We start from the raw sequence: 22,348 nt of genomic DNA on the forward strand, positions 1-22,348 counted from the left end.
TATATATTCAAATATTGTATTAGAAATAGATCTAAAAAAACTTATTACTAAAACTAACTACGACACACACAGACAAACACAAAATTGAAATTTTGGCAGCTCCTTAGCGTATGCTATAACTTATCTTGATTTTTGCTCTGTTTCCACACGAGTTCCACAGAGTTGGATGTCAAGTGGGAATTGGATGGCGATTTGAGTCTTCACTAACGAAGTCCCACAAAAATTCCAGAACTACTGTACAGGCTGATCCGGTGTCGGTGGCTAAATGGCAAATGCGCCTTACGTAAATATTACGACACGTCGCCGACCACTTTTGCAAAACACCACGTACGATTTTCAAAATAGCCAAGTTAATTGGAAATCAAAGAGCACGATAATAAAGAAAACCATTACTACCACTTTTTTGTTAAAACACACACACGCACAAACTTACATTTGACCAGTATTGTACCAAATTTCAGCAAAAAGAATTTTTGAATTTCAGCAGTTTTTTATTAAAACTTATTTATCGGCAATTATTGTTCAAGGAGACAAAGCAATTAACTTAATTTTTTTATCACTTATATCCTTTCTTTTATAATCCGAAAAAACTTCGGTTATAAATTTTCAAATTATAAAGTCTGAACTTTGAGCTTTATTTTACTTAAAAAAAATACACTGTGTGTGAGACACTCTTTATCGCTGAAACACTTTTGATCATTCTAATACCATTCACATCAGAAATAAACGTCATGGCTCTCATAATATGTTCATCCACCAATCATTTCATTAGCCTACAGTTGTTCTCCGGTACCCTTAAACTTGTCTCTCTACTACCAACAAAATACCCATGCTTGAACAACGGTCAGGTTCATTGTACGTCTGGCCTTGAAAAATATTCATTTTACGCTCCTTTAACGAGCGTAAAACTCTCTTACTGTACACTCTTAAATACAACCCTGAACATACGATTACACTTTTCCAGCCCTGACTTGTCAACCAAACGAGTTCCACAAAACAGCTGATCTCATACCTTCACTTGGCACTGAAGGTATCAACACGTTTTGGAAATTTCTTCCCCATAAAAAAAAACAAAAACCCAATCAATTCAACAAAATCCTCTGGAGTCAACCAAAAAAATAGAATTGCTCACACTCCGACAAAATACAATTGTCACGGGCCATGAATAAAACGGCCCCTTAGTCAAAAGCCGGTGCATTAAACGCAAAAAAACAAGTCCATGTAATTAAACCACCATTAGCATGGCCATCTACAAAATACCAAGAGGCATCGCTTAAAATTAAATATTTTGGGAACAATTTGTCGACATCGACTGCTTTAACCAACCATATTGGGCCACTTCATACCAAAACGTTCGGTCGGAGTGCTAAAGCATGGGCACATTTTGGAGAAATTTTGCCATAATATGGCTTTTTACCCAACAAAATTTAGCTGCCCTACCAAGAGGCCCAGTTGCTACACATGAAAACGTCTGCCGCGATGCTAACCTTGGAGGCAATTGGGCAGCCACCCAAACAATCGAAGTCTTAATAGCCCTCACAGGTAACACAATCAAGCCCTTAATCGTCTAAATACCTTTTGTCATACAAATTACAGGCGCCCTTTTTAACTCCAGGCTAGCACCACTCTTTGGGGACGCTACAATGAATACGTCATCTCATGGAGTAGATCTTACGTTCCTACACTATTCTAAAAAAATATGAACAGTGGCAGGCCCAACATCTGCCCAGAGTATAATTCAAATAGTGTTCATCCCAAAACATCGCAATCTGGAAAGACCACCAACCACGAACAAACCTGGATTGGAGGCAAAATCAAGTGGGACATTTCCTAACGCGGCCTTGTCCAATAATATTTCTTACCGTAGATCCCAGTATCCTACACACATAGACTCTACCTATCCATGCAATTGTTTTTTTGGTATCACGGGGCAATTATATTTGCATTGCATCCTGCCCCCAATCACATAGCCGGTACCAATGCCATCTACTTTCCATCCTAGAAACTAACATTAAAGTCATAATTGCCCGATATATGCCAAATAGTTCTGGCCCTTTCTTTTGCCAGAGTCCACCGTGTCTGTATAAGACGCATGTTCCATGTACCCGAATACCAAACCTGTTATCTTCCCTGTTAGGATGTCTTTCTGCGCAACACCATTACGTGGATGTGTATTACAAGTTAGTATTAGTTCAAAGATTATACCACATCGAAACATTGGCTACTGACCAACATGAATATACCGACGAACTAAGTCGAACTGGGCGTCCGTCCGTCAAAATCAGCGCCATGTAAGTTGTTGATATTGGTCAAAAGTGCAAACAAAAATTACTATCCCTGTGGGTCTCTCCTTGGTCATTACATGGTATGCTAACTTCCGAAACGTCAGTTGCTTCGCCTGTGTAGCATCCCAAATTATTGCTGTTGCGCACTTGCAACTCAGAATACACTCGAAATAGGCATCAAGAAGAAAACTGTAGACTTTGCACCGGTGTACATTCTAAAATACTTTTATTAAGCACGAACCATAACTGAAACAAAGCATATTTTTGTCTTGCGGAAGTCAGCCTATAGCTGCATTTCCTCAATAGCAAAAAAAAACATCAACCAGGTGAATTTCGACTTTGGACAACATTTGGTTGTTTAGCCATAGACGTTCATCTTTAATGTAGTCCGGATTTTGGCCAAATTATTGATCCAGTTGCTAACGCCTTCTGCTGTCTATAGCTTTGATTCCGGTAACTATGTCATGCCTTCATTTCCATTGTTTGATTCAAATAGAGGTTGTAACACAAACAAGGTTAATTCTTAGGTGGTGACTTTCGAACCTATTTGAACCCGCTCGGAATATAACCAGCGCATATTTGTTCAATATGGTGAGGCTTCTTAAACTCTTCCTCCACTCCTTTACCGGCCACTCGAATGTCCAAATGTTCCATTCCCCACTGTGGCGACTTGGTAACGGAACTAGGCTGGTGCCTGTGTCTTTCCGTTTCCGCCCTCGTCCTACCCACCTATGAGCCACGTCCCTCAACAAAACTCTGGCGTTTCAAGGTTCACCGCTGAAACACCAGTGTGAGGGATCGATTTGTTGGTTCGTCAAATCGTTAGTATCAATAAAATACATGTTCTCTTTATACTCAATTCCTAAATTTTACACCTTGTACTGTTCCAAACCGTATTTTTTTTACATTTTAACACCAATCCATGACGGATTTTCCTCGATATAGGATTGACTAATAAAATTAGTTCCATTATTTTTTCTTTTATTATTATTTTTTTTTTTTTTAGACATTCCCCGTCTCTAGACCAGGAACATATAAAAAACGATAGCCCGATAGGGCAACAGCGGATTTCGCAAACAATTTCATTAACGTATCTTCAACTGGAAGTAACACTATCATTTAATAACAATTTTCTTTATTTTCCTTCTATCGTCATAAAGTCCCGACGTCTTCACTGTACTCTACACCGGTAGATTTACAAATCTATTAACTAATATCACAGTTAATTAATTCACTAAACTAAATCTAATCCTTAGTAAGGATATTCATATTATCAATGATTACGGTATTTGCAAGAACGTCCAAGGTCATCATGAGAATAATATGGCTATTTTGAGCTTATTAAAATAATAAGTTCCAAAATAACCTCTATCTTCCCTATCTAGAAATTGAGTAACAACTTTGATCTCTGTCATTTACTTGTTTTTAACGCGCCCAACGTAGGCTACACCCACCATTTATTTCTCATTTGAGTGGACATTTGTATCATGTACGACCGAGTTAGCCGGGCAATAAACTAAAGACTTAAGACCGCAACTTGTTCGTATATTACTTTGCTACTTCGAGTAAAGAAAAGATGGTAAATATCACAGATGTTCTTACCCTATATACGTAAACCTATATCACAGATGAGACATATAACATTGGACGCATATTATAAGGCAAATAATTCATATATAAAATAAATCAAGACCGAGACACTACCTTACTCTAATATTGCACCTAGTAAAAAACATATTGCACTATTGAGTAAGAACTCGATTACATGCCTTATTACGCCTTTATTGTTTTATGTCTTTTGAGTGATATACTCCAAGAGGGTCACCTTTCAAGGACTCTAGACGGTACATATTATTGCCAAGAACCTCTGCGACTCTACACTTAGTAAATTTCTTACAGAACTTAGCATTTCGATTATCTTGGAACTTACTAAGCACAAAATTCCTTTTGTAGACTTCTTGGCCAGGTGTGAAACGTACTACTCTGGCTCTTCTGTTGTACCTGAGAGCACTTCTCTCATACGCACTATGCAAATTATTCTTTACTAAGTCTCTAATAATACTGATTCTATCGTTTTTATCTAGTAGCATCAGTTCCCCATCGCTCAATGCCTTTAGCTTTCTAGCCAGCTTGTAGTCCTGTCCACAAGTGAACATATTATGTCCAAATAGGGCAAAAAATGGTGTCACCCCAATAGCTGTATGGACTGAAGTCCTCAATGCCTTTTCAATTTTGGACAAATTTATATCCCAGTTCGTATGGTCATTGTCCAAATAGGACCTGATGGCATTAAGGACACTCTGATTCACCCTTTCGGCAGCGTTTGATTGGGGCGAGTAAAAAGCTGTCTTTAAGTGGTCTATCTTATAAGCATTCATCATCTTCTGAAAATCTTTGGACACAAACTGCTTGCCGTTGTCCGTATGTACAGTTTCGGTGACCCCAAACTGCTGGAAAACATGTTCTACCAAAAACTTAATGACATTGTTGCTGGTTGCTTCCTTCATAGGCTTCAAAAATACTAATTTGGTAAGATGGTCTACCACAACCAAAACGTAGGCATTACCTTTACCCGATCGTGGATATTTACCCAAAAAATCTACGTAAAGTTTTTGAAATGGGCGGTCGGTAATAACTTCGTTTCCTATCTCCGGCATAAGGTGCTGATTAGAACTCTTACACTCTTTACAGGTGTTACAGTTTCGGATAAAATTACGGACCTGAACAGCCATATTTGGCCAATAATATTTGAGGCGTAAGTGTCCTAAGGTTTTTCTAATACCTCCGTGTGATTTATCCTCAGGTTCGTGAGCCATTTGTATGAGTGTGTTCGTCAAGCTGTCTGGAATCCATAGCTTCCATTCGAACTCTTCCAATTCCATATCAGCACAGGACGTAGTGCGTTTAAAAACCATGCCGTTTTCGATTTTAACGTCTGGAAATTTGTCTCGATTGTTTTCTATAGTTTTTATCAGATCTAAATATTCATCAGATTCAAATTCTATAGTCTCAAATCCCACTATATCTTCTGGCATTAAGATTTCCTCTACGGCTCTGGAAAAGGTGTCCGCGACGATGTTTTCAGACCCCTTTTTGTGTTCTATTTGAAAGTCAAACATTTGTAGCTGGAGTGCCCACCTCGCCAGTCTGCCATTGAGGTCCCGAAGAGACATCAGCCACTTCAGGCTCGCGTGGTCGGTGATGATTGTAAATGGCATCAGCTCCACGTACGGCCTGAAGCGCTTTACTGCCATTATCGCCGCCAAGCATTCTTTCTCAGTAACGTTATAGTTCATCTGAGCACTATTTAGCTTCTGAGAGAAGAATGCTATAGGCCTTTCGTTCCCCTCACTGTCCTTTTGGAACAACACGGCTCCTATGCCCACATTGGACGCATCACACTGGATGTAAAATCGTTTTTTGAAGTCCGGGTGAACTAATACTGGGGCATGTGTTAGGGCATGTTTGATTTTGTTGAATGCTTCTTGAGCCTCGTTATTTATAACAAACTTCCTGTCCTTTTTAATGAGATTTGTAAGCGGTGCCGTCAATTCGGAGAAGTTTTTGATGAATCGCCGGTACCAACCGGCAACTCCTATGAAACTTCGTACTTCCCTTACGTTCTTAGGCAGTGGAATCTTACGGATGGCTTCAACCTTTGCAGGATCTGGCCTCATTATTCCGCCTCCAACTATGAAACCTAAATAATGGAGTTCTTTGTGGCAAAACTTTGACTTTTTCAAGCCTATAGTTAGATTAGCCTGCTTCAAGCATTCGGCTACCTTTGCTAAGAGCTTCATGTGGGACTCGAAATCGGAAGAAATGACCAGTAAGTCGTCTAAATAGACAAAGACATTTGTCTTGAGTTCCTCTGGTATTACCCTATCCATGAGCCTACAAAGCCTTTGTGCCGCATTGCACAGCCCGAACGGCATCACCACGTACTGGTAAAGAGGCCGTCCAGGTACTGTGAATGCGGTGTAGGGTCTGGATTTCGGGTCTAATTCTATTTGCCAGAATGCGAACTTGAGGTCCACACTACTAATGAAGTAGGTGTCCTCAAGTCGGCTCAAGATACCCTCAATATTCTGGATGGGGTATGCGTCTTTTATGGTCCTCTCATTCAATTTCCTCGCATCCAGGCATAGACGATTTTTTCCCGGTTTCCTAACTAAAGTCGATCTATTGCTCCATGGGCTTGAACACTCCTCGATTACCCCTAACCTCAACATTTCATCTACTTCGGCATATATAAGCTCTTGAACTGCTGGGGACACGGGGTAGTACCGCTCCTTCACCGGCTGGGCACCATCCACCAGCTCTATGGTGTGTTTCTCTAAGTTAGTTCTACCTAACCCATGCTCTTCATAAGACTTAAATAACCCTTTCACCTGTTTTAGTTTCTGGCGCATTCCATCTGATAGCTCATGTTCTGAATTTTCGGTTAACAATGGTGGGAATTCTTCTAGTACCTCCTGACTTATCTCATCTATTCCAAATATTCTGGGAGCCAGCTGAAAAGCTTTGAAAAAGTCAACTCCTAAATAAGCCGTTTGGACCAAATCGGGGCACAGATAGAAAACCATATCTTTCTCCATGTCTTCATATTTTATGAAAACTTTTATTTTCCCAACAACCGAAAAGTGGTTTCCTCCAGCTGTCCCTATAGAGGTACAGAAAGGTTCCACTTTCGTCTGTAACTGGTTCACTACATGGTCACAATCCTTTCCCAATATACTGACCGAAGCTCCCGAATCTAGAAGGCCTTTCAAATTTATACCACCTATCAAGAAATTAACATACGCTCTATTATCTAAGGAATCTAACATTACAGTGGAACAACTTAAAACTGAACGCTTAACTAGATTACACAATTGCTTCTTATTTCTGAACTTATTTCTAACTTTCCTAATTCTATTTAATTTACCATTATTCCTACAAACAATTGTACCTTCATCTATCTTATTGACTATCTCTCCTAATTTTTCTTGAACTTTCCCCATACTATTGGCTTTTTCTTTATTCACTTTATCTTCCTTTTCATGCCTATACTCAACCTTCTCACCGATCGGAATATCCTCATTTTCTATACCACTATTTTCACTCCTAAAAATCCTGCTCCTAACTCTCTTATAGTTCTCCAGCCTTTCCTCATAACTTAATTTATTAACTGGTATTACCCTCCTAACAACCTGTTTACTTGTTTCCTTATTTCTTTTCAGTATCTTCACCTCACTTCCTGAGTCGATGGAACCTGATCCTGAAACATCGGTTACTGTTCGGGAGGTGGAGCAGAGCGTGCCTCTCCCGATTTCGACACACTCTTCCGGCCATTTCCCAGGCACTTCTGGCATGTGGGACAAGTCACTCCTGGACAGCCGCATCGGTAGCAGAACAAGGCCCGTTGTGGAACTGGGCATTCAATAAATGTGTGCCCGGAAGCTTGACAGTTTCAACATGTAAGTACTATTTGCTTCCTTTCATTATACCTTTTCTGATGCACTTCTTCTACTACCAATAGGTCTTCATCTATGGGATCATCAGGAGGAGGTTCTAGATAAGCCTCATGGACTGGATACTGACGACGAGTTGGCTGTGGAGGTCTAGCTGGCGGAAGTGAGTATTTTTCCTTCTTTAAGTAGTTTCTCTCCAGTTCTTTACACTCATCTCTTAACTGGTCAATGGTATATATCTTCATGGAATAAATTATGTGGGACAGGTCTGGCCTTAAATTCCTCTTAACTATTCTGATCATTTCTGGTTCGGGAAGTGGGGTTCTTAACTTGGCTCTTAGTTTTTTCATTGAGTGAAAATACTCATCTATAGATTCCCCATTTCGCTGTTTCCTCTCTTCCAGATCACGAAGGTATTCATATTCACTTCGGCTGGATCTATATTGCTGGATTAGAGCTTCTTTAAGATCTGTCCAATGATTAATTTGATGGGTTCCAATTAACACCCAAAACCACTCTTTGGCATCTCCCTTCAGAAGAAGTTGAAAGTCCCTAATGACCTCACTCCATGGACACCCATACATACGCTGAAGATGCTCAATTCTAAATACAAAATCTTCTACATCTAAACCATCTGATTTCCCATCGAAACATAGATTCCATTTGTCTACCACGATACGGTGGCTATTGGTATAATCGGGGAGAAAATTTGGTACTGGATGGGTATTTTCCTGAGTGGGTATACCAAAGTCCAACTTCTTCTGAGCTTTATTCTCAGACTTCGACTTGGATTTGGTTGGGGCTCCGTTAATGTTGTCTTTATCCCCCACTAAACCATCTAGTCTAGGGGAACCTAAACTAGAATTCTCCAAATCTGATTCCGGTTGTCTATTTCCAATATTTAGCCTGTTCAATTCCCTCATGATCTTTTCAAATCCTACCTGAATACTCTTTTCGATTTTCTTTTCCATCTTTTCTTCCAACTGAGACCTATATTCATTATTAGCATCTTTTATTAAGGCAGTTACCATTGAAGCATACTTCTCTGGACTACTTTTCTGTCGTTGTGATGCTGTGGAAAAAGATGGTGGTGGATGTGAAAAATCAAACTTTGGGCTATTTACGGATGATCGATTTTCCTCTGCAGAATGTCCTGATGCTGCATTAAAAGGACCGGACAAACTTGGTTTTTGAGCTAAGTTTTTTCCTGCCCCAGACGTGCCTGGGGGAGACCGGTCAAGTTGCATCTTGTTGGTAAAGAGAAATAACAATTCTAATTGACCTGATTCAAAATGGTTTTCAAAACTGTATAGCCAAATGAATGGATAATGTATATCGATTTAAAATGATCAAAAGCAATTTAATTTGGTGTAATATAGGAGAAATTGGTATGATTGGATACACAATATAGCCAAATGTATACACACTCTACACAATAAACATTGAGGAAGGTTTCAAAGAATAAGTTTTCTGAGGATATATCGTTTTGTTGGTGGCTAAGCGTTGGTTATTCATTCCCATTCTATACTACATACATACACAAATATCAACGAACATCCAAAACTAAAAACTATTTGGGCTTCATTTTACTGTTTCATGGACAGAAATCGAGCAACAGTCTCATTATGTATAAATGGGTCTCGATTTCTCTCACTGGATCATAATTTATAGTAGCTTTTGTAATTAACATGAACAAAACAATTATAAGATACCTTATAAGATCAGGTTTCATGTTATCTCGTCATAATTCTGATCATAATGACGGTTATTACAAAAACTTCTAATTTTCTATTATATTGCCAAAATCACATACTGATTAAGGCTCTGGATATATTTTTTTTTGGGCGCCATTACTGTTGTGTTACCCCCTTCACACCGTGACCGCCCTGGCTATTCTGGTATGGGTCGTGGTTTCTCAACCCTATGTCACCTGAGGGCACAACAAGTAAACTCAACGGATACATACAGGGACTAACAACACTGACAATGGGATTAAGTAACCAACACTTGATTCGGGGACTCCGGGATACCGGCCCCCTTCATTACCCTCCCATCCGTACGCTCCTGGGTCACCAGGAACCCCATTTGAAACACCACCAACAATTATAACCTTTTACATTCCCAACATATCCCCCTTATCCTTCTTCCCCTTCCCTCCAAATAATCTTAGCACAACATATTCATTTAACAACTTAACATTTATTACATATTATATAAAACACATAATTAAAATTATGATAAAAAAACTAATTAATATTTTAAATCTTTTTTTCTCTTCTCTTTTCAGCTTCTATAAAATTATTCCTTAAATACAATAAAAAAATTTTAACTTGTAAAAAAAACTAATAAATATAATAAAAAAAACTATTAAATTAACCCTTGTTACGTTTTACTTAAAATGGAAAACAAAAAAAAAATAGAAAAAATTATCAAAAGTGAAAATGCTATTAGGATCTAGCCTCAGGGTATTATCTTTGGTACAACTATTGTCCTTAAAGATCAGAAACCCCTACCTAGATTGAGCTCTTTCTAGCAGGAATCCCTACCGGACTAATACCTTGGTGGTTTGCCAAGAATAGATCCCTAACAATTTAAAAAAAATATATATTCAAATATTGTATTAGAAATAGATCTAAAAAAACTTATTACTAAAACTAACTACGACACACACAGACAAACACAAAATTGAAATTTTGGCAGCTCCTTAGCGTATGCTATAACTTAGCTTGATTTTTGCTCTGTTTCCACACGAGTTCCACAGAGTTGGATGTCAAGTGGGAATTGGATGGCGATTTGAGTCTTCACTAACGAAGTCCTACAAAAATTCCAGAACTACTGTACAGGCTGATCCGGTGTCGGTGGCTAAATGGCAAATGCGCCTTACGTAAATATTACGACACGTCGCCGACCACTTTTGCAAAACACCACGTACGATTTTCAAAATAGCCAAGTTAATTGGAAATCAAAGAGCACTATAATAAAGAAAACCATTACTACCACTTTTTTGTTAAAACACACACACTCACAAACTTACATTTGACCAGTATTGTACCAAATTTCAGCAAAAAGAATTTTTGAATTTCAGCAGTTTTTTATTAAAACTTATTTATCGGCAATTATTGTTCAAGGAGACAAAGCAATTAACTTAATTTTTTTATCACTTATATCCTTTCTTTTATAATCCGAAAAAACTTCGGTTATAAATTTTCAAATTATAAAGTCTGAACTTTGAGCTTTATTTTACTTAAAAAAAATACACTGTGTGTGAGACACTCTTTATCGCTGAAACACTTTTGATCATTCTAATACCATTCACATCAGAAATAAACGTCATGGCTCTCATAATATGTTCATCCACCAATCATTTCATTAGCCTACAGTTGTTCTCCGGTACCCTTAAACTTGTCTCTCTACTACCAACAAAATACCCATGCTTGAACAACGGTCAGGTTCATTGTACGTCTGGCCTTGAAAAATATTCATTTTACGCTCCTTTAACGAGCGTAAAACTCTCTTACTGTACACTCTTAAATACAACCCTGAACATACGATTACACTTTTCCAGCCCTGACTTGTCAACCAAACGAGTTCCACAAAACAGCTGATCTCATACCTTCACTTGGCACTGAAGGTATCAACACGTTTTGGAAATTTCTTCCCCATAAAAAAAACAAAAACCCAATCAATTCAACAAAATCCTCTGGAGTCAACCAAAAAAATAGAATTGCTCACACTCCGACAAAATACAATTGTCACGGGCCATGAATAAAACGGCCCCTTAGTCAAAAGCCGGTGCATTAAACGCAAAAAAACAAGTCCATGCAATTAAACCACCATTAGCATGGCCATCTACAAAATACCAAGAGGCATCGCTTAAAATTAAATATTTTGGGAACAATTTGTCGACATCGACTGCTTTAACCAACCATATTGGGCCACTTCATACCAAAACGTTCGGTCGGAGTGCTAAAGCATGGGCACATTTTGGAGAAATTTTGCCATAATATGGCTTTTTACCCAACAAAATTTAGCTGCCCTACCAAGAGGCCCAGTTGCTACACATGAAAACGTCTGCCGCGATGCTAACCTTGGAGGCAATTGGGCAGCCACCCAAACAATCGAAGTCTTAATAGCCCTCACAGGTAACACAATCAAGCCCTTAATCGTCTAAATACCTTTTGTCATACAAATTACAAGCGCCCTTTTTAACTCCAGGCTAGCACCACTCTCCTTCAGTTTTCCTTTGGGACGCTACAATGAATACGTCATCTCATGGAGTAGATCTTACGTTCCTACACTATTCTAAAAAAATATGAACAGTGGCAGGCCCAACATCTGCCCAGAGTATAATTCAAATAGTGTTCATCCCAAAACATCGCAATCTGGAAAGACCACCAACCACGAACAAACCTGGATTGGAGGCAAAATCAAGTGGGACATTTCCTAACGCGGCCTTGTCCAATAATATTTCTTACCGTAGATCCCAGTATCCTACACACATAGACTCTACCTATCCATGCAATTGTTTTTTTGGTATCACGGGGCAATTATATTTGCATTGCATCCTGCCCCCAATCACATAGCCGGTACCAATGCCATCTACTTTCCATCCTAGAAACTAACATTAAAGTCATAATTGCCCGATATATGCCAAATAGTTCTGGCCCTTTCTTTTGCCAGAGTCCACCGTGTCTGTATAAGACGCATGTTCCATGTACCCGAATACCAAACCTGTTATCTTCCCTGTTAGGATGTCTTTCTGCGCAACACCATTACGTGGATGTGTATTACAAGTTAGTATTAGTTCAAAGATTATACCACATCGAAACATTGGCTACTGACCAACATGAATATACCGACGAACTAAGTCGAACTGGGCGTCCGTCCGTCAAAATCAGCGCCATGTAAGTTGTTGATATTGGTCAAAAGTGCAAACAAAAATTACTATCCCTGTGGGTCTCTCCTTGGTCATTACATGGTATGCTAACTTCCGAAACGTCAGTTGCTTCGCCTGTGTAGCATCCCAAATTATTGCTGTTGCGCACTTGCAACTCAGAATACACTCGAAATAGGCATCAAGAAGAAAACTGTAGACTTTGCACCGGTGTACATTCTAAAATACTTTTATTAAGCACGAACCATAACTGAAACAAAGCATATTTTTGTCTTGCGGAAGTCAGCCTATAGCTGCATTTCCTCAATAGCAAAAAAAACATCAACCAGGTGAATTTCGACTTTGGACAACATTTGGTTGTTTAGCCATAGACGTTCATCTTTAATGTAGTCCGGATTTTGGCCAAATTATTGATCCAGTTGCTAACGCCTTCTGCTGTCTATAGCTTTGATTCCGGTAACTATGTCATGCCTTCATTTCCATTGTTTGATTCAAATAGAGGTTGTAACACAAACAAGGTTAATTCTTAGGTGGTGACTTTCGAACCTATTTGAACCCGCTCGGAATATAACCAGCGCATATTTGTTCAATATGGTGAGGCTTCTTAAACTCTTCCTCCACTCCTTTACCGGCCACTCGAATGTCCAAATGTTCCATTCCCCACTGTGGCGACTTGGTAACGGAACTAGGCTGGTGCCTGTGTCTTTCCGTTTCCGCCCTCGTCCTACCCACCTATGAGCCACGTCCCTCAACACAACACCTCGAATCTGTGCAGCGAACACACAGACACACATTCGCACTAAGCGAACAACCATACTCACATACATACATGGGGAAATACAATTGGACGACAAGCACAGTAATGACGTAACAACAACAAACAAGTGCAAAGAAATAAAGAGGTGACAAACTAAACAATAATTACATGACTATGGCAAAGCAAACAAAAGAACAATAACAAAAGGTAATGTAACGACTAGAATGATGAAGAGAGTGCTACATGGTAGTTGTTGTTGCTTAAATGAAGTAACTGCGTAATAAAAACTTTACGTTACAATTCAAATTTTTAAATTAACGGAAATTAAACTAAACTAACTTAAACCTATCAGTTACATTCGTAACATTGCCTCCCGCTTAAGCCTGTTCGTCCCGAATAGGCACAGTTCCCTCTCTGTGGTATGGGCATTGGTAACACTGCCTCCCGCTTAAGCCTGTTCCTCCAGACTAGACGCAGTTCTCGTTCCGTAGTGGTGGCAACTGATTTAGATGTACCCTCTACCGCGTCAGCTTTGGACTCTTGCTCTTCTGGACGACGTTGCTTTCTCTCCAGGAATCGCGATGCTATACCTTCTTTCTTCGTGGTCACCTTCCTATGTGCCACCTGGTCTTCCTCGGACTTGCCCTTCCTTGCTGTACGGCCGTTTTTCGATGGACCTTTCCTCGACGTACATCTTCGCTTTTTCCTCCTCGTTGCGAGATTTTTCCACTTTCCTGCGGGCCAACTGTCGGCGGCTTCCACCTTCAGCGTACGGACATCGACAGCGATCTCGCCGGATTCTGCTTTTGGGCGATGTTTGCTTTTCTCGTTGTAGCCCACATTTATCGGTATTTCCACATTGGACCAAGTCATCACACGGTGCTTTATGTCCAGATTGATATCGAAGGCAATCATGAAGTCTACACCAAGTATAACTTCGTCCATAATATCGGCCACTACAAAATCGAAATTTACCGATTTTCTACCCATGCTCAGTCTTTGGTAGGCCTTTCCATGCACCGTTGTAGTCTCGCCTGTGGCCGTCCGCAATTTAACTCCATTTAACGGCAATACCTTCCCTTTTACCAAATCCGGTCTAATAATGGACTTTGTTGCACCGGTGTCCAATGTCAAGGTACGCAATACACCATTGACGAAGCCTTTAACCGTCAAGTTGTGATTCTTCTGCTGGACTATGGCTATAGAAATTGTGGGACCATCGTTTTCATCCTCTGCCACCGGCGCCTCGTGATTAGCAGAACTTGCTGTATCTGATTCACCTGATGTCTCTCTTTGCGGATTCTTGGCCACCGGTTGGTCGTTACTTTTTGAAGGCGGTGAGGTGGATCTGGGCCTTGCTTGTCTCACTCTGCATTCTCGGGCCAAGTGTCCAGTTTTCCGACAGTTATAACAAGTCTTTTTCGTTCTAGGAGCCCCTCGTTTCACATGCATTAGTGCATCTTTCAGCAGGTCGACAACGGTCTGGGAATTGTTGTCCTCAACTTCCAGCCTCCGCACGTTGTAAGCTTTAGATTTCACCGGCATCTTCGCGGTTTCTTGGCCCAGGGCAAATGACACGGTTTCTGCAAATGTTCCTATCGGTGCCGCATACGTCGCAAATTTTATCTCTGGATCACGAATACCACTTGCAAATGTCTCAATCTTTATGCGGTCCATCAACGGATGTGTCTCTCCTGGATATGCCAGCTGCGCCAATCGCTCTATATCAGCCGCAAAGTCTTGTAAGGTCTCATTTGGCTTCTGGACTCTTCCCCTTAGTTCCATTCGGTAGATCTCTTGCTTGTGTTCACTACCGTACCTACGTTCAAGAGCAGCCATTATATCTCCATAGTTGTTCCTAGAAGCGGCGGGAATACTCTGTAATATGTCAGCAGCATCACCCTTCAATGACATCAGGAGTGATACCGCTTTGTCGTTGTCGTTCCAAGAATCTCTAGCAGCCATTGTCTCGAACTGTAATTTGAACACATTGAAAGAGGTAGAGCCGTCGAACACTGGAGGCTTAATTTTTAACACGTTATGGATAGCTCTCACTGGACCGCCTTTAATTTCCAGTTCCGACATTTTCTTTTCTATGCCCAGAATCTTCTCATCTTGAGCCAGAAATTTCTCGTCAACAGACAAAATCTTTTTATCCAACTCTTTAATTTGTACCTCCACGTTCTCTACTCTCTTTTCAATCACCATCGTGATGTTCTCGAGTTTCTCGTTAATTGTTCTAGAATTTACTTCTAATTTCTCTTCCAATTTTCTGGAATATTCTTCACTCTTTCTGGAATTTTCTTCAACCATTCTGCAATTTTCTGCTTTCATTTCGTCCATTTTAGCATCTAATTTCTCCATCATTTTGGAATTTTCTTCACTTTTCTTATTCATTTCCTGCATTATCATAGCCAGCATTGATTTCAAATCGTCACCCCTGGCAGCTACCGATGAAACTTCCTCAACAGTGGATTCGCCCTTTGCCGGTAACTCGACTTCCTCCTTATCGTCGAACTCATATTCATCGATGTTCATTCCACGGCGCTCGAACTCTTCCAACAAGCGTTTTTGTAGTTCGGCCTTGTTGCCAGTAGAACACAACTCCAACTTACTTAGCTCCTTCTTCAAGTCTTCCACTCGTAGATCCTTAAACTTCATTGTAGGATGATCGCAATCCCACTTCTGACACCAATTGTTACGGAATTAGATTTAACTAATCTCCGTGTAGACGTTGTTTTATTTCCCAGTACGATTTGTACCAAATAAAACAGGGTTCGTTTTAGATTACGTTTCTACAATGCTTTATTTACTTTATTACACTTATTCAAAACCGACTTTAATTACTAAGCACACAGCAAGTCTCTGGTTAGCACGCAGCAATTCTTTAACCGATCTGTTCAGTTCAACGCTTAAAACACAACTACTCCTCCATTGCCATTTCCCCGGTAATTTATATCCCAAAGTCTCCCTGTTCGAGAAATATCTAGAGCATATGGCAACACCTCGAATCTGTGCAGCGAACACACAGACACACATTCGCACTAAGCGAACAACCATACTCACATACATACATGGGGAAATACAATTGGACGACAAGCACAGTAATGACGTAACAACAACAAACAAGTGCAAAGAAATAAAGAGGTGACAAACTAAACAATAATTACATGACTATGGCAAAGCAAACAAAAGAACAATAACAAAAGGTAATGTAACGACTAGAATGATGAAGAGAGTGCTACATGGTAGTTGTTGTTGCTTAAATAAAGTAACTGCGTAATAAAAACTTTACGTTACAATTCAAATTTTTAAATTAACGGAAATTAAACTAAACTAACTTAAACCTATCAGTTACATTCGTAACAATATTTTTTCACATTGTTTACAAATTTTGATACTAAAATTTTTTGTTGCAGCAATTGACCGTCTACCTTGTTTATTGTGATACGTGAAAAGTGTTGCAACTTTTGGTACTTTTTTAGGCAAAACAGGGTTGTATATCATGTGTACTGTGATTTCGATGTTGATTTCACTGAAATCACGAAATGAGATGATTTCAATTTTGTATGCGAAATCATGATAAATTTTGCTGGATTTCGCGCGAAATCACGAAACGCCTTCGAAATCACGAAACGACGACGAATGTAAACCAAACATAAAAAGCATATATATTAACAATTTTTTATTGAAACGTGTTGAAAACAAAATAACATAAACAAAAGCAAAATATGTGAATGGAAAATAAAAAGAAAGAAACGAAAGAAGAAATCGATGATTTTTCATTCATAATTTTAAACTCCGTACACATTAGAGCTTTTTGCAGGGTTAACCTTCTTTGTGAGGATTTGTTTGACATATAAGCAATGGAATTGACATTTAAAACCCAGTGGATTTGTTAAATCCGATTATATGTAAACGTATTATTACAACTGTTTTTGCAGTTGTCGGGATTTTGACAATCAATACATGAAGTCAACTGTACTGGTATGTGTAAACGCAGTGTTATGGCATATGAAATCAAGTAAAATTTTTTTTATTGAGTCTTCTTCTTTTTCGATAACATATTGAAATGTAAATAAAATTGATAACATGGTATGTATGATGACATAGAACTGTAAAGTCTTATTCTATAAACAATAGTTTTTTTTTTTGATAGGAACGCCACTTGCTGGTATGACAAGAGTATACATTTGTGTAAAAAAAATATGTATATGGATAACAAGACTTGCTCGAGGTCTTAACGTCTGGATAACAGTGCATAATAGACTGTTAAAATAAATAACTAAAACTAAATAACATTAAAATAAATTAACAGAGTGCTGTTGATACCACTGTCGAACAGCTTAATATAAACAATAAACATATGATTTCTTGTAAACAGTGAACATATTGTATGTGTATATGTATGGATATCACAGATATGATAAGTATCAAATTAAGGTGTAGTGTTTACAAACAAACATCAAGTAAAGAATAAAGCGATAGAGCAAAGCTCGTATAAGAAATATAATCAAATATCTTATAATTGTTACATTAGCCCCTATGGGTGCCTTCTAAGGAATTTTTGTAAAAATCAGGTACATTTATTATGTCAGGATCACTGTTGATATTCTCGTTGATAACACCTACTGGCGAGAGGTAAGTTGAGTCGTTCCATGTTGTATATTTTTCAGCATCGTAAATTATGTTCATTAAGATATTATCATGGTTGGCAAGACCTTTTATAAAATGATCTAAATGACGGATTGCCAGGTTGCAGAATGGCTGTACCCGAGCGGTGTTGTATATGTGAGTATTTGAAAATTTCTTAGTAGGATTTTCATAATGTTGATTTGTACACTTCCTCAGGATTTTTCGTTCGAATATCTCGATTTCTTTGGCCACCACTGGGGAGATTGTAAACCAGATTGGAAAGCCGTATAGCAGCATCGATCGTATTGCCACTTTGTATAAAAGCAATTTTGTGCTCTGAGGGAGATGCCTATTGCCAAAAAGGTATGCAAATCTTCCAGCAACACGTTTGGCTTTTTGAAGAGTTGAACGAGCATGCGAGTTAAACTTCATTAAAGTAGTAAAGTTAACACCCAGATACCTGATGTTAGTTGCAAAAGGAATATCAGTACCATGCAGTGACAATTGCAGCCTCTTACTCAGGGGAACTACATATCTGGGGCACTTTCCTGAGGCGTTCCGGATGCATATAGCTGTACTTTTGGCTGCATTAATTTTTATTCCCCAAGTCTTGTAATACTCGTCTATGGAGAGTAGATGTAAATTTGCCTTGTTTAAAGCTGCTGTTGGCGATACATCGTGTGAATATATCAAACAATCGTCAGCATATAGTATGGCTTGAGAATCCAATCTAGTATGTGGAAAGTCGTAAAGATATAAATTGAATAGAAACGGCGCTAACACACTGCCTTGTGGAACCCCGCTACTAATTTGGCCAAGCGATGATGTAGCATCTTGTATTTGTACCGCAAATCTTCGATTATAAAAGAAACTTTGTATTATTTTGATGATATATGGATCAAGACCCAGATCAACCAACTTGTATAAAATTCCATTATGAGACACTGAGTCGAAGGCTTTTTCTATATCTAGAGAAATTGCTACAGTGCATATTTGATTTCGTAGATTGTTGGTAATATCACTGTGGAATTTTAACAGGGCATGTTGAGTTGAATGGTGTTTCTTGAATCCGAATTGATAATTGGAAATTGGTTCAATGACGAATTCTCTTTCAATTTTTTCTTTCAGCACGTGCTCGTATATTTTGCCAAGGTTGGACAAGAGAGATATGGGACGGAATTCTGCCACAACTTCGCTGTTCGGCTTCTTCTTAATTGGTATTATTTTGGCCGTCTTCCAATCGGATGGAAAATATCCATTGTTAATACAGTGGTTGAAAAGACAGGTGAGTAGTTGGATGGTGGATTCAGGAAATTTCCTAATTATGAAGTTGGAAATGCCGTCGAAGCCGCTTGATTTTTTGTTGTTAATCCTGACAATTATATCTTTAACATTTTCAGTGTTTGTGAAGTGGTGGAGATCTCTATTGTTTAAGGACGTGAATTCATCGTTAAAGGAGTATATATGGCGAGGAATAGAAACCATGAAATCTGTCACCTTCGTATCAAAGTCGGCAACGGGACTTTCTGGAGACTTTTCGACAAATATCGAGGAATAATAGTGTTGAAAATTATTGGCAATCATATTTGAATTTGTGATCTTTTCATCATCTTGAATAATGTGAGTACAAAATGGCGCTTTATTTTTACCCACAATTTTGAATACTTCCTTAAAAGCTGTTGGTCCAGGTTTAATATTTTGCAGCCTATTATTAAATTGCTGGGCTAACTCAATATTGACTGATTCTTTAATTAATACTTTTAATAGTTGGATTTGTTTAGATAAAATTCTGTACTCACTTCCAGATCTGCTTCCAGTACGATGAAATATAAGTTTAAGGTCCTTCTGCCAGCGATGTTTGATTTTGTACAGTCTTTTTGTCCTCTCAGAAAGCGGGTATTTATCGTCTTTGATGGTAAGAACTTGAGAATTTGATTCATGTATTGTTAAAAAGGAATTGTTGAAGTCTCTAATAACGTTATCTATTTCCTCATTTTCTAGATTTCTGTTGACTGGAGGGATAAGATTTTGAGAAAGAACATCAATTTCATTTCGGAATCTATCCCAGTTCGTGTTTTTGTATGATGTGAAGCACTTTGGAGATTTGATGGTGAAACCAGAACTATTCAATCGCAATGACATTTTAATGGGATAGTGGTCAGAGAATGATGGCAAAGTCTCCACTCTGTAATGTTGGTGATTTTCATTGATAAGTTGCGGGCTTATTAGATAATGGTCCAGATAGGATTGGCCATTGGGATATGATGGCGATGAGGCACAGATACGACTAACTTCCAACGAGTTATCGTGTAGCCAGCTTAATAGGACATTTCCATTTGAGTTGTTGGAAGAGTCTCCCCATACCGTATTTTTGGAATTGAGATCTCCGCCGAGGATAAAGAAATCAAAACTTCGACAGAATTGGATAATTTTGTCAAGGTCGGTTTTCATTTGATGCGAGGGATAATTACAAGGTATATAAATGGATCCTAGTAACCACTTCTTGTTAATACCATTTAATGATGAATCTATTTGGATAAAGGATGTACAAATTCCGATGTCATCCACTGTGACTCTGTTAAACTGGAAGTGACTCTTTATTACCACTGCAACACCGACAGATAAGTAGCTTGGAACAAAATTGTAGCCAGCCATTTTAATTCTTTTGTTTCTTCGTAGGTGGGTTTCCTGGACGAAGCAGATATCTATATTGTTATTCAAAAGAGTGTTTTGTAAGTCTATTTGTCGACTTGCATCGACAAGCGATCTGACGTTAAATGTTAATAAATGTAGATGTTGAGAATATCTATGATCCATAATTGTCTTTTACTTTATTTAATAGACGTAAAAACTCGGTTTTCGCGTCAGCTTTGGACATGGTTTGATAACGTTTAAGGAATAAGTTTATTTCCTGCTCCAACGTCATTTCCTCAGGCTCCAAGAAAAAGTTGGCCAGTTTCAAAAACTCCTCAATTATAGTGGGTTTTGAGCGTTGATTGTTTTGTTTACTTTGTTGTGGATGCTGTGTGTTGAAAAGACTTGAGAAAGTCTTCCCTGGCGAGATTTGAGACATGTTGATAGCTCTATTTACATTTGCTTTGGCGATGTTCTTTTCTTCTATAGCTTTGGCCACTTTCTGATGACGAGCAGCTACGAATTTTTTATATATTGGACATCCTTTATAATTGGCTGGATGCCCAGTTTCTTTGCAATTAGTGCAGTAAACTTCTGCTGCTTCTGAACGGACTCGTTGGCATTGACCAGGAGCATGCTCTTGATCACATTTGACACATTTGAAGGCAGAATTACAATTTCGTGCTATGTGGCCCCATTTTTGGCATCTGTGGCATTGTATGTCTCTTTCTTTTCGTTTGGGTTTCTCCCAATACATAGTTTGACCTTGTAATTCTTTAATGTGACTAACATCACCGAGTCTTTTTCCTGGAAGGAGAGAAACGGCATATAAACCAGTGTCGCTATTTCTTTTTATGGAATATGGCGTTTTAAACTTTGTCACCTTGTCTACCGTATTGGGGACTAGTTCATCAAGTTCCAGTTTGATTTTATCGGCGTCAGTGCGATTGAATAAACCACGGATCACCAGTGGCACTTGTCTTTGCTCTCTAGGAGTAAAAGAGTAGGAATGAATGTTTTTCTCCTTTAGGATTGCCATCATTGAGGCATGTACTGTAGGGTCCATAAAGTAGAGTTTGCTCTTACTTTTGTTTATGTTTTTTATTTTGTAAGAACCTGCCGGAATTGTAGTTTTTAAAGATTCTACAAGAGCTATAATGTCCATGTTGTAAACAAAAATTGGAGGGCACCAAGTTTTTGCAGTGGCTTTTTTTGTGGTGTCTTCTTCGGTGACGTTCCGAGTTACGTTGGCGGGTTGACTAGTTTTGAGGTTTACGTCGGCTAGGACTCCCAAGATGCCGAATTTATTTTGATCATTTGTGTTATAGTTCGCCAGTTTGTTTGCCAGATCAGAGGCGTTGACAGAAATGGGTGATAAAGCAGCTTCCAGCCTTTGTCGTTTGCGATCGTTAGCGATCTTTACATTTTTGATGTTTGTTTGAACATCACAACTGACTTGCGGAGTTGAAGTAACTTCCTCTTCAGCGACATCGAATTCGATGTCGTGAAGAGTTGGGCCAGACATCTTATATGCAAATATGCAAATAAGATTCTGGCAGATGTTATGAGTTTGTGTAAAACCAAAAAAATTGGAAAATAATAATTTGCGCTCAAAAAATTCGTGCTACCGAACAGGGGTTTGTAGATCGAATCCCATATGAAATCAACTGAATCCATGGTACAAATACAC

At 38.8% G+C, this 22,348-nt stretch overlaps 2 protein-coding genes across 5 annotated transcripts; both read left to right on the forward strand.

The window, feature by feature from the left end:
- The first annotated feature begins 1,008 nt into the window (after nt 1-1,008).
- On the forward strand, nt 1,009-10,114 carry LOC141400154 (uncharacterized). 4 transcript variants are annotated; one of them, XR_012412093.1, is made up of 5 exons: nt 1,009-1,542; nt 1,597-2,738; nt 7,508-7,744; nt 7,807-7,901; nt 10,026-10,114. XR_012412093.1 is itself a non-coding variant. In XM_073979603.1 (4 exons), exons 1-3 carry the CDS (start codon nt 1,374-1,376, stop codon nt 7,890-7,892), a joined length of 492 nt encoding a protein of 163 aa, XP_073835704.1. In that variant the 5' UTR covers nt 1,009-1,373; the 3' UTR covers nt 7,893-7,901; nt 10,026-10,114. The 4 variants fall into 4 exon arrangements, 1 of the variants encoding a protein (XP_073835704.1); XR_012412091.1 differs by having other exon boundaries at nt 1,597-1,818; XR_012412092.1 differs by having other exon boundaries at nt 1,616-1,818.
- Nucleotides 10,115-17,495: 7,381 nt separating this feature from the next.
- Nucleotides 17,496-20,840, forward strand: LOC141400155 (uncharacterized). Its single transcript, XM_073979604.1, has 8 exons — nt 17,496-18,030; nt 18,089-18,180; nt 18,241-18,387; nt 19,153-19,309; nt 19,425-19,644; nt 19,830-19,939; nt 20,026-20,498; nt 20,567-20,840. The coding sequence occupies exons 3-5, from the start codon at nt 18,370-18,372 to the stop codon at nt 19,580-19,582; spliced, it is 333 nt and encodes a 110-aa protein (XP_073835705.1). The 5' UTR covers nt 17,496-18,030; nt 18,089-18,180; nt 18,241-18,369; the 3' UTR covers nt 19,583-19,644; nt 19,830-19,939; nt 20,026-20,498; nt 20,567-20,840.
- Nucleotides 20,841-22,348: the final 1,508 nt, after the last annotated feature.

The sequence above is a fragment of the Musca autumnalis genome, unplaced genomic scaffold (assembly GCF_047663935.1).
Source record: "Musca autumnalis isolate F117 unplaced genomic scaffold, ASM4766393v1 scaffold_3, whole genome shotgun sequence".
NCBI classification, from domain to species: Eukaryota; Metazoa; Arthropoda; class Insecta; order Diptera; family Muscidae; genus Musca; species Musca autumnalis.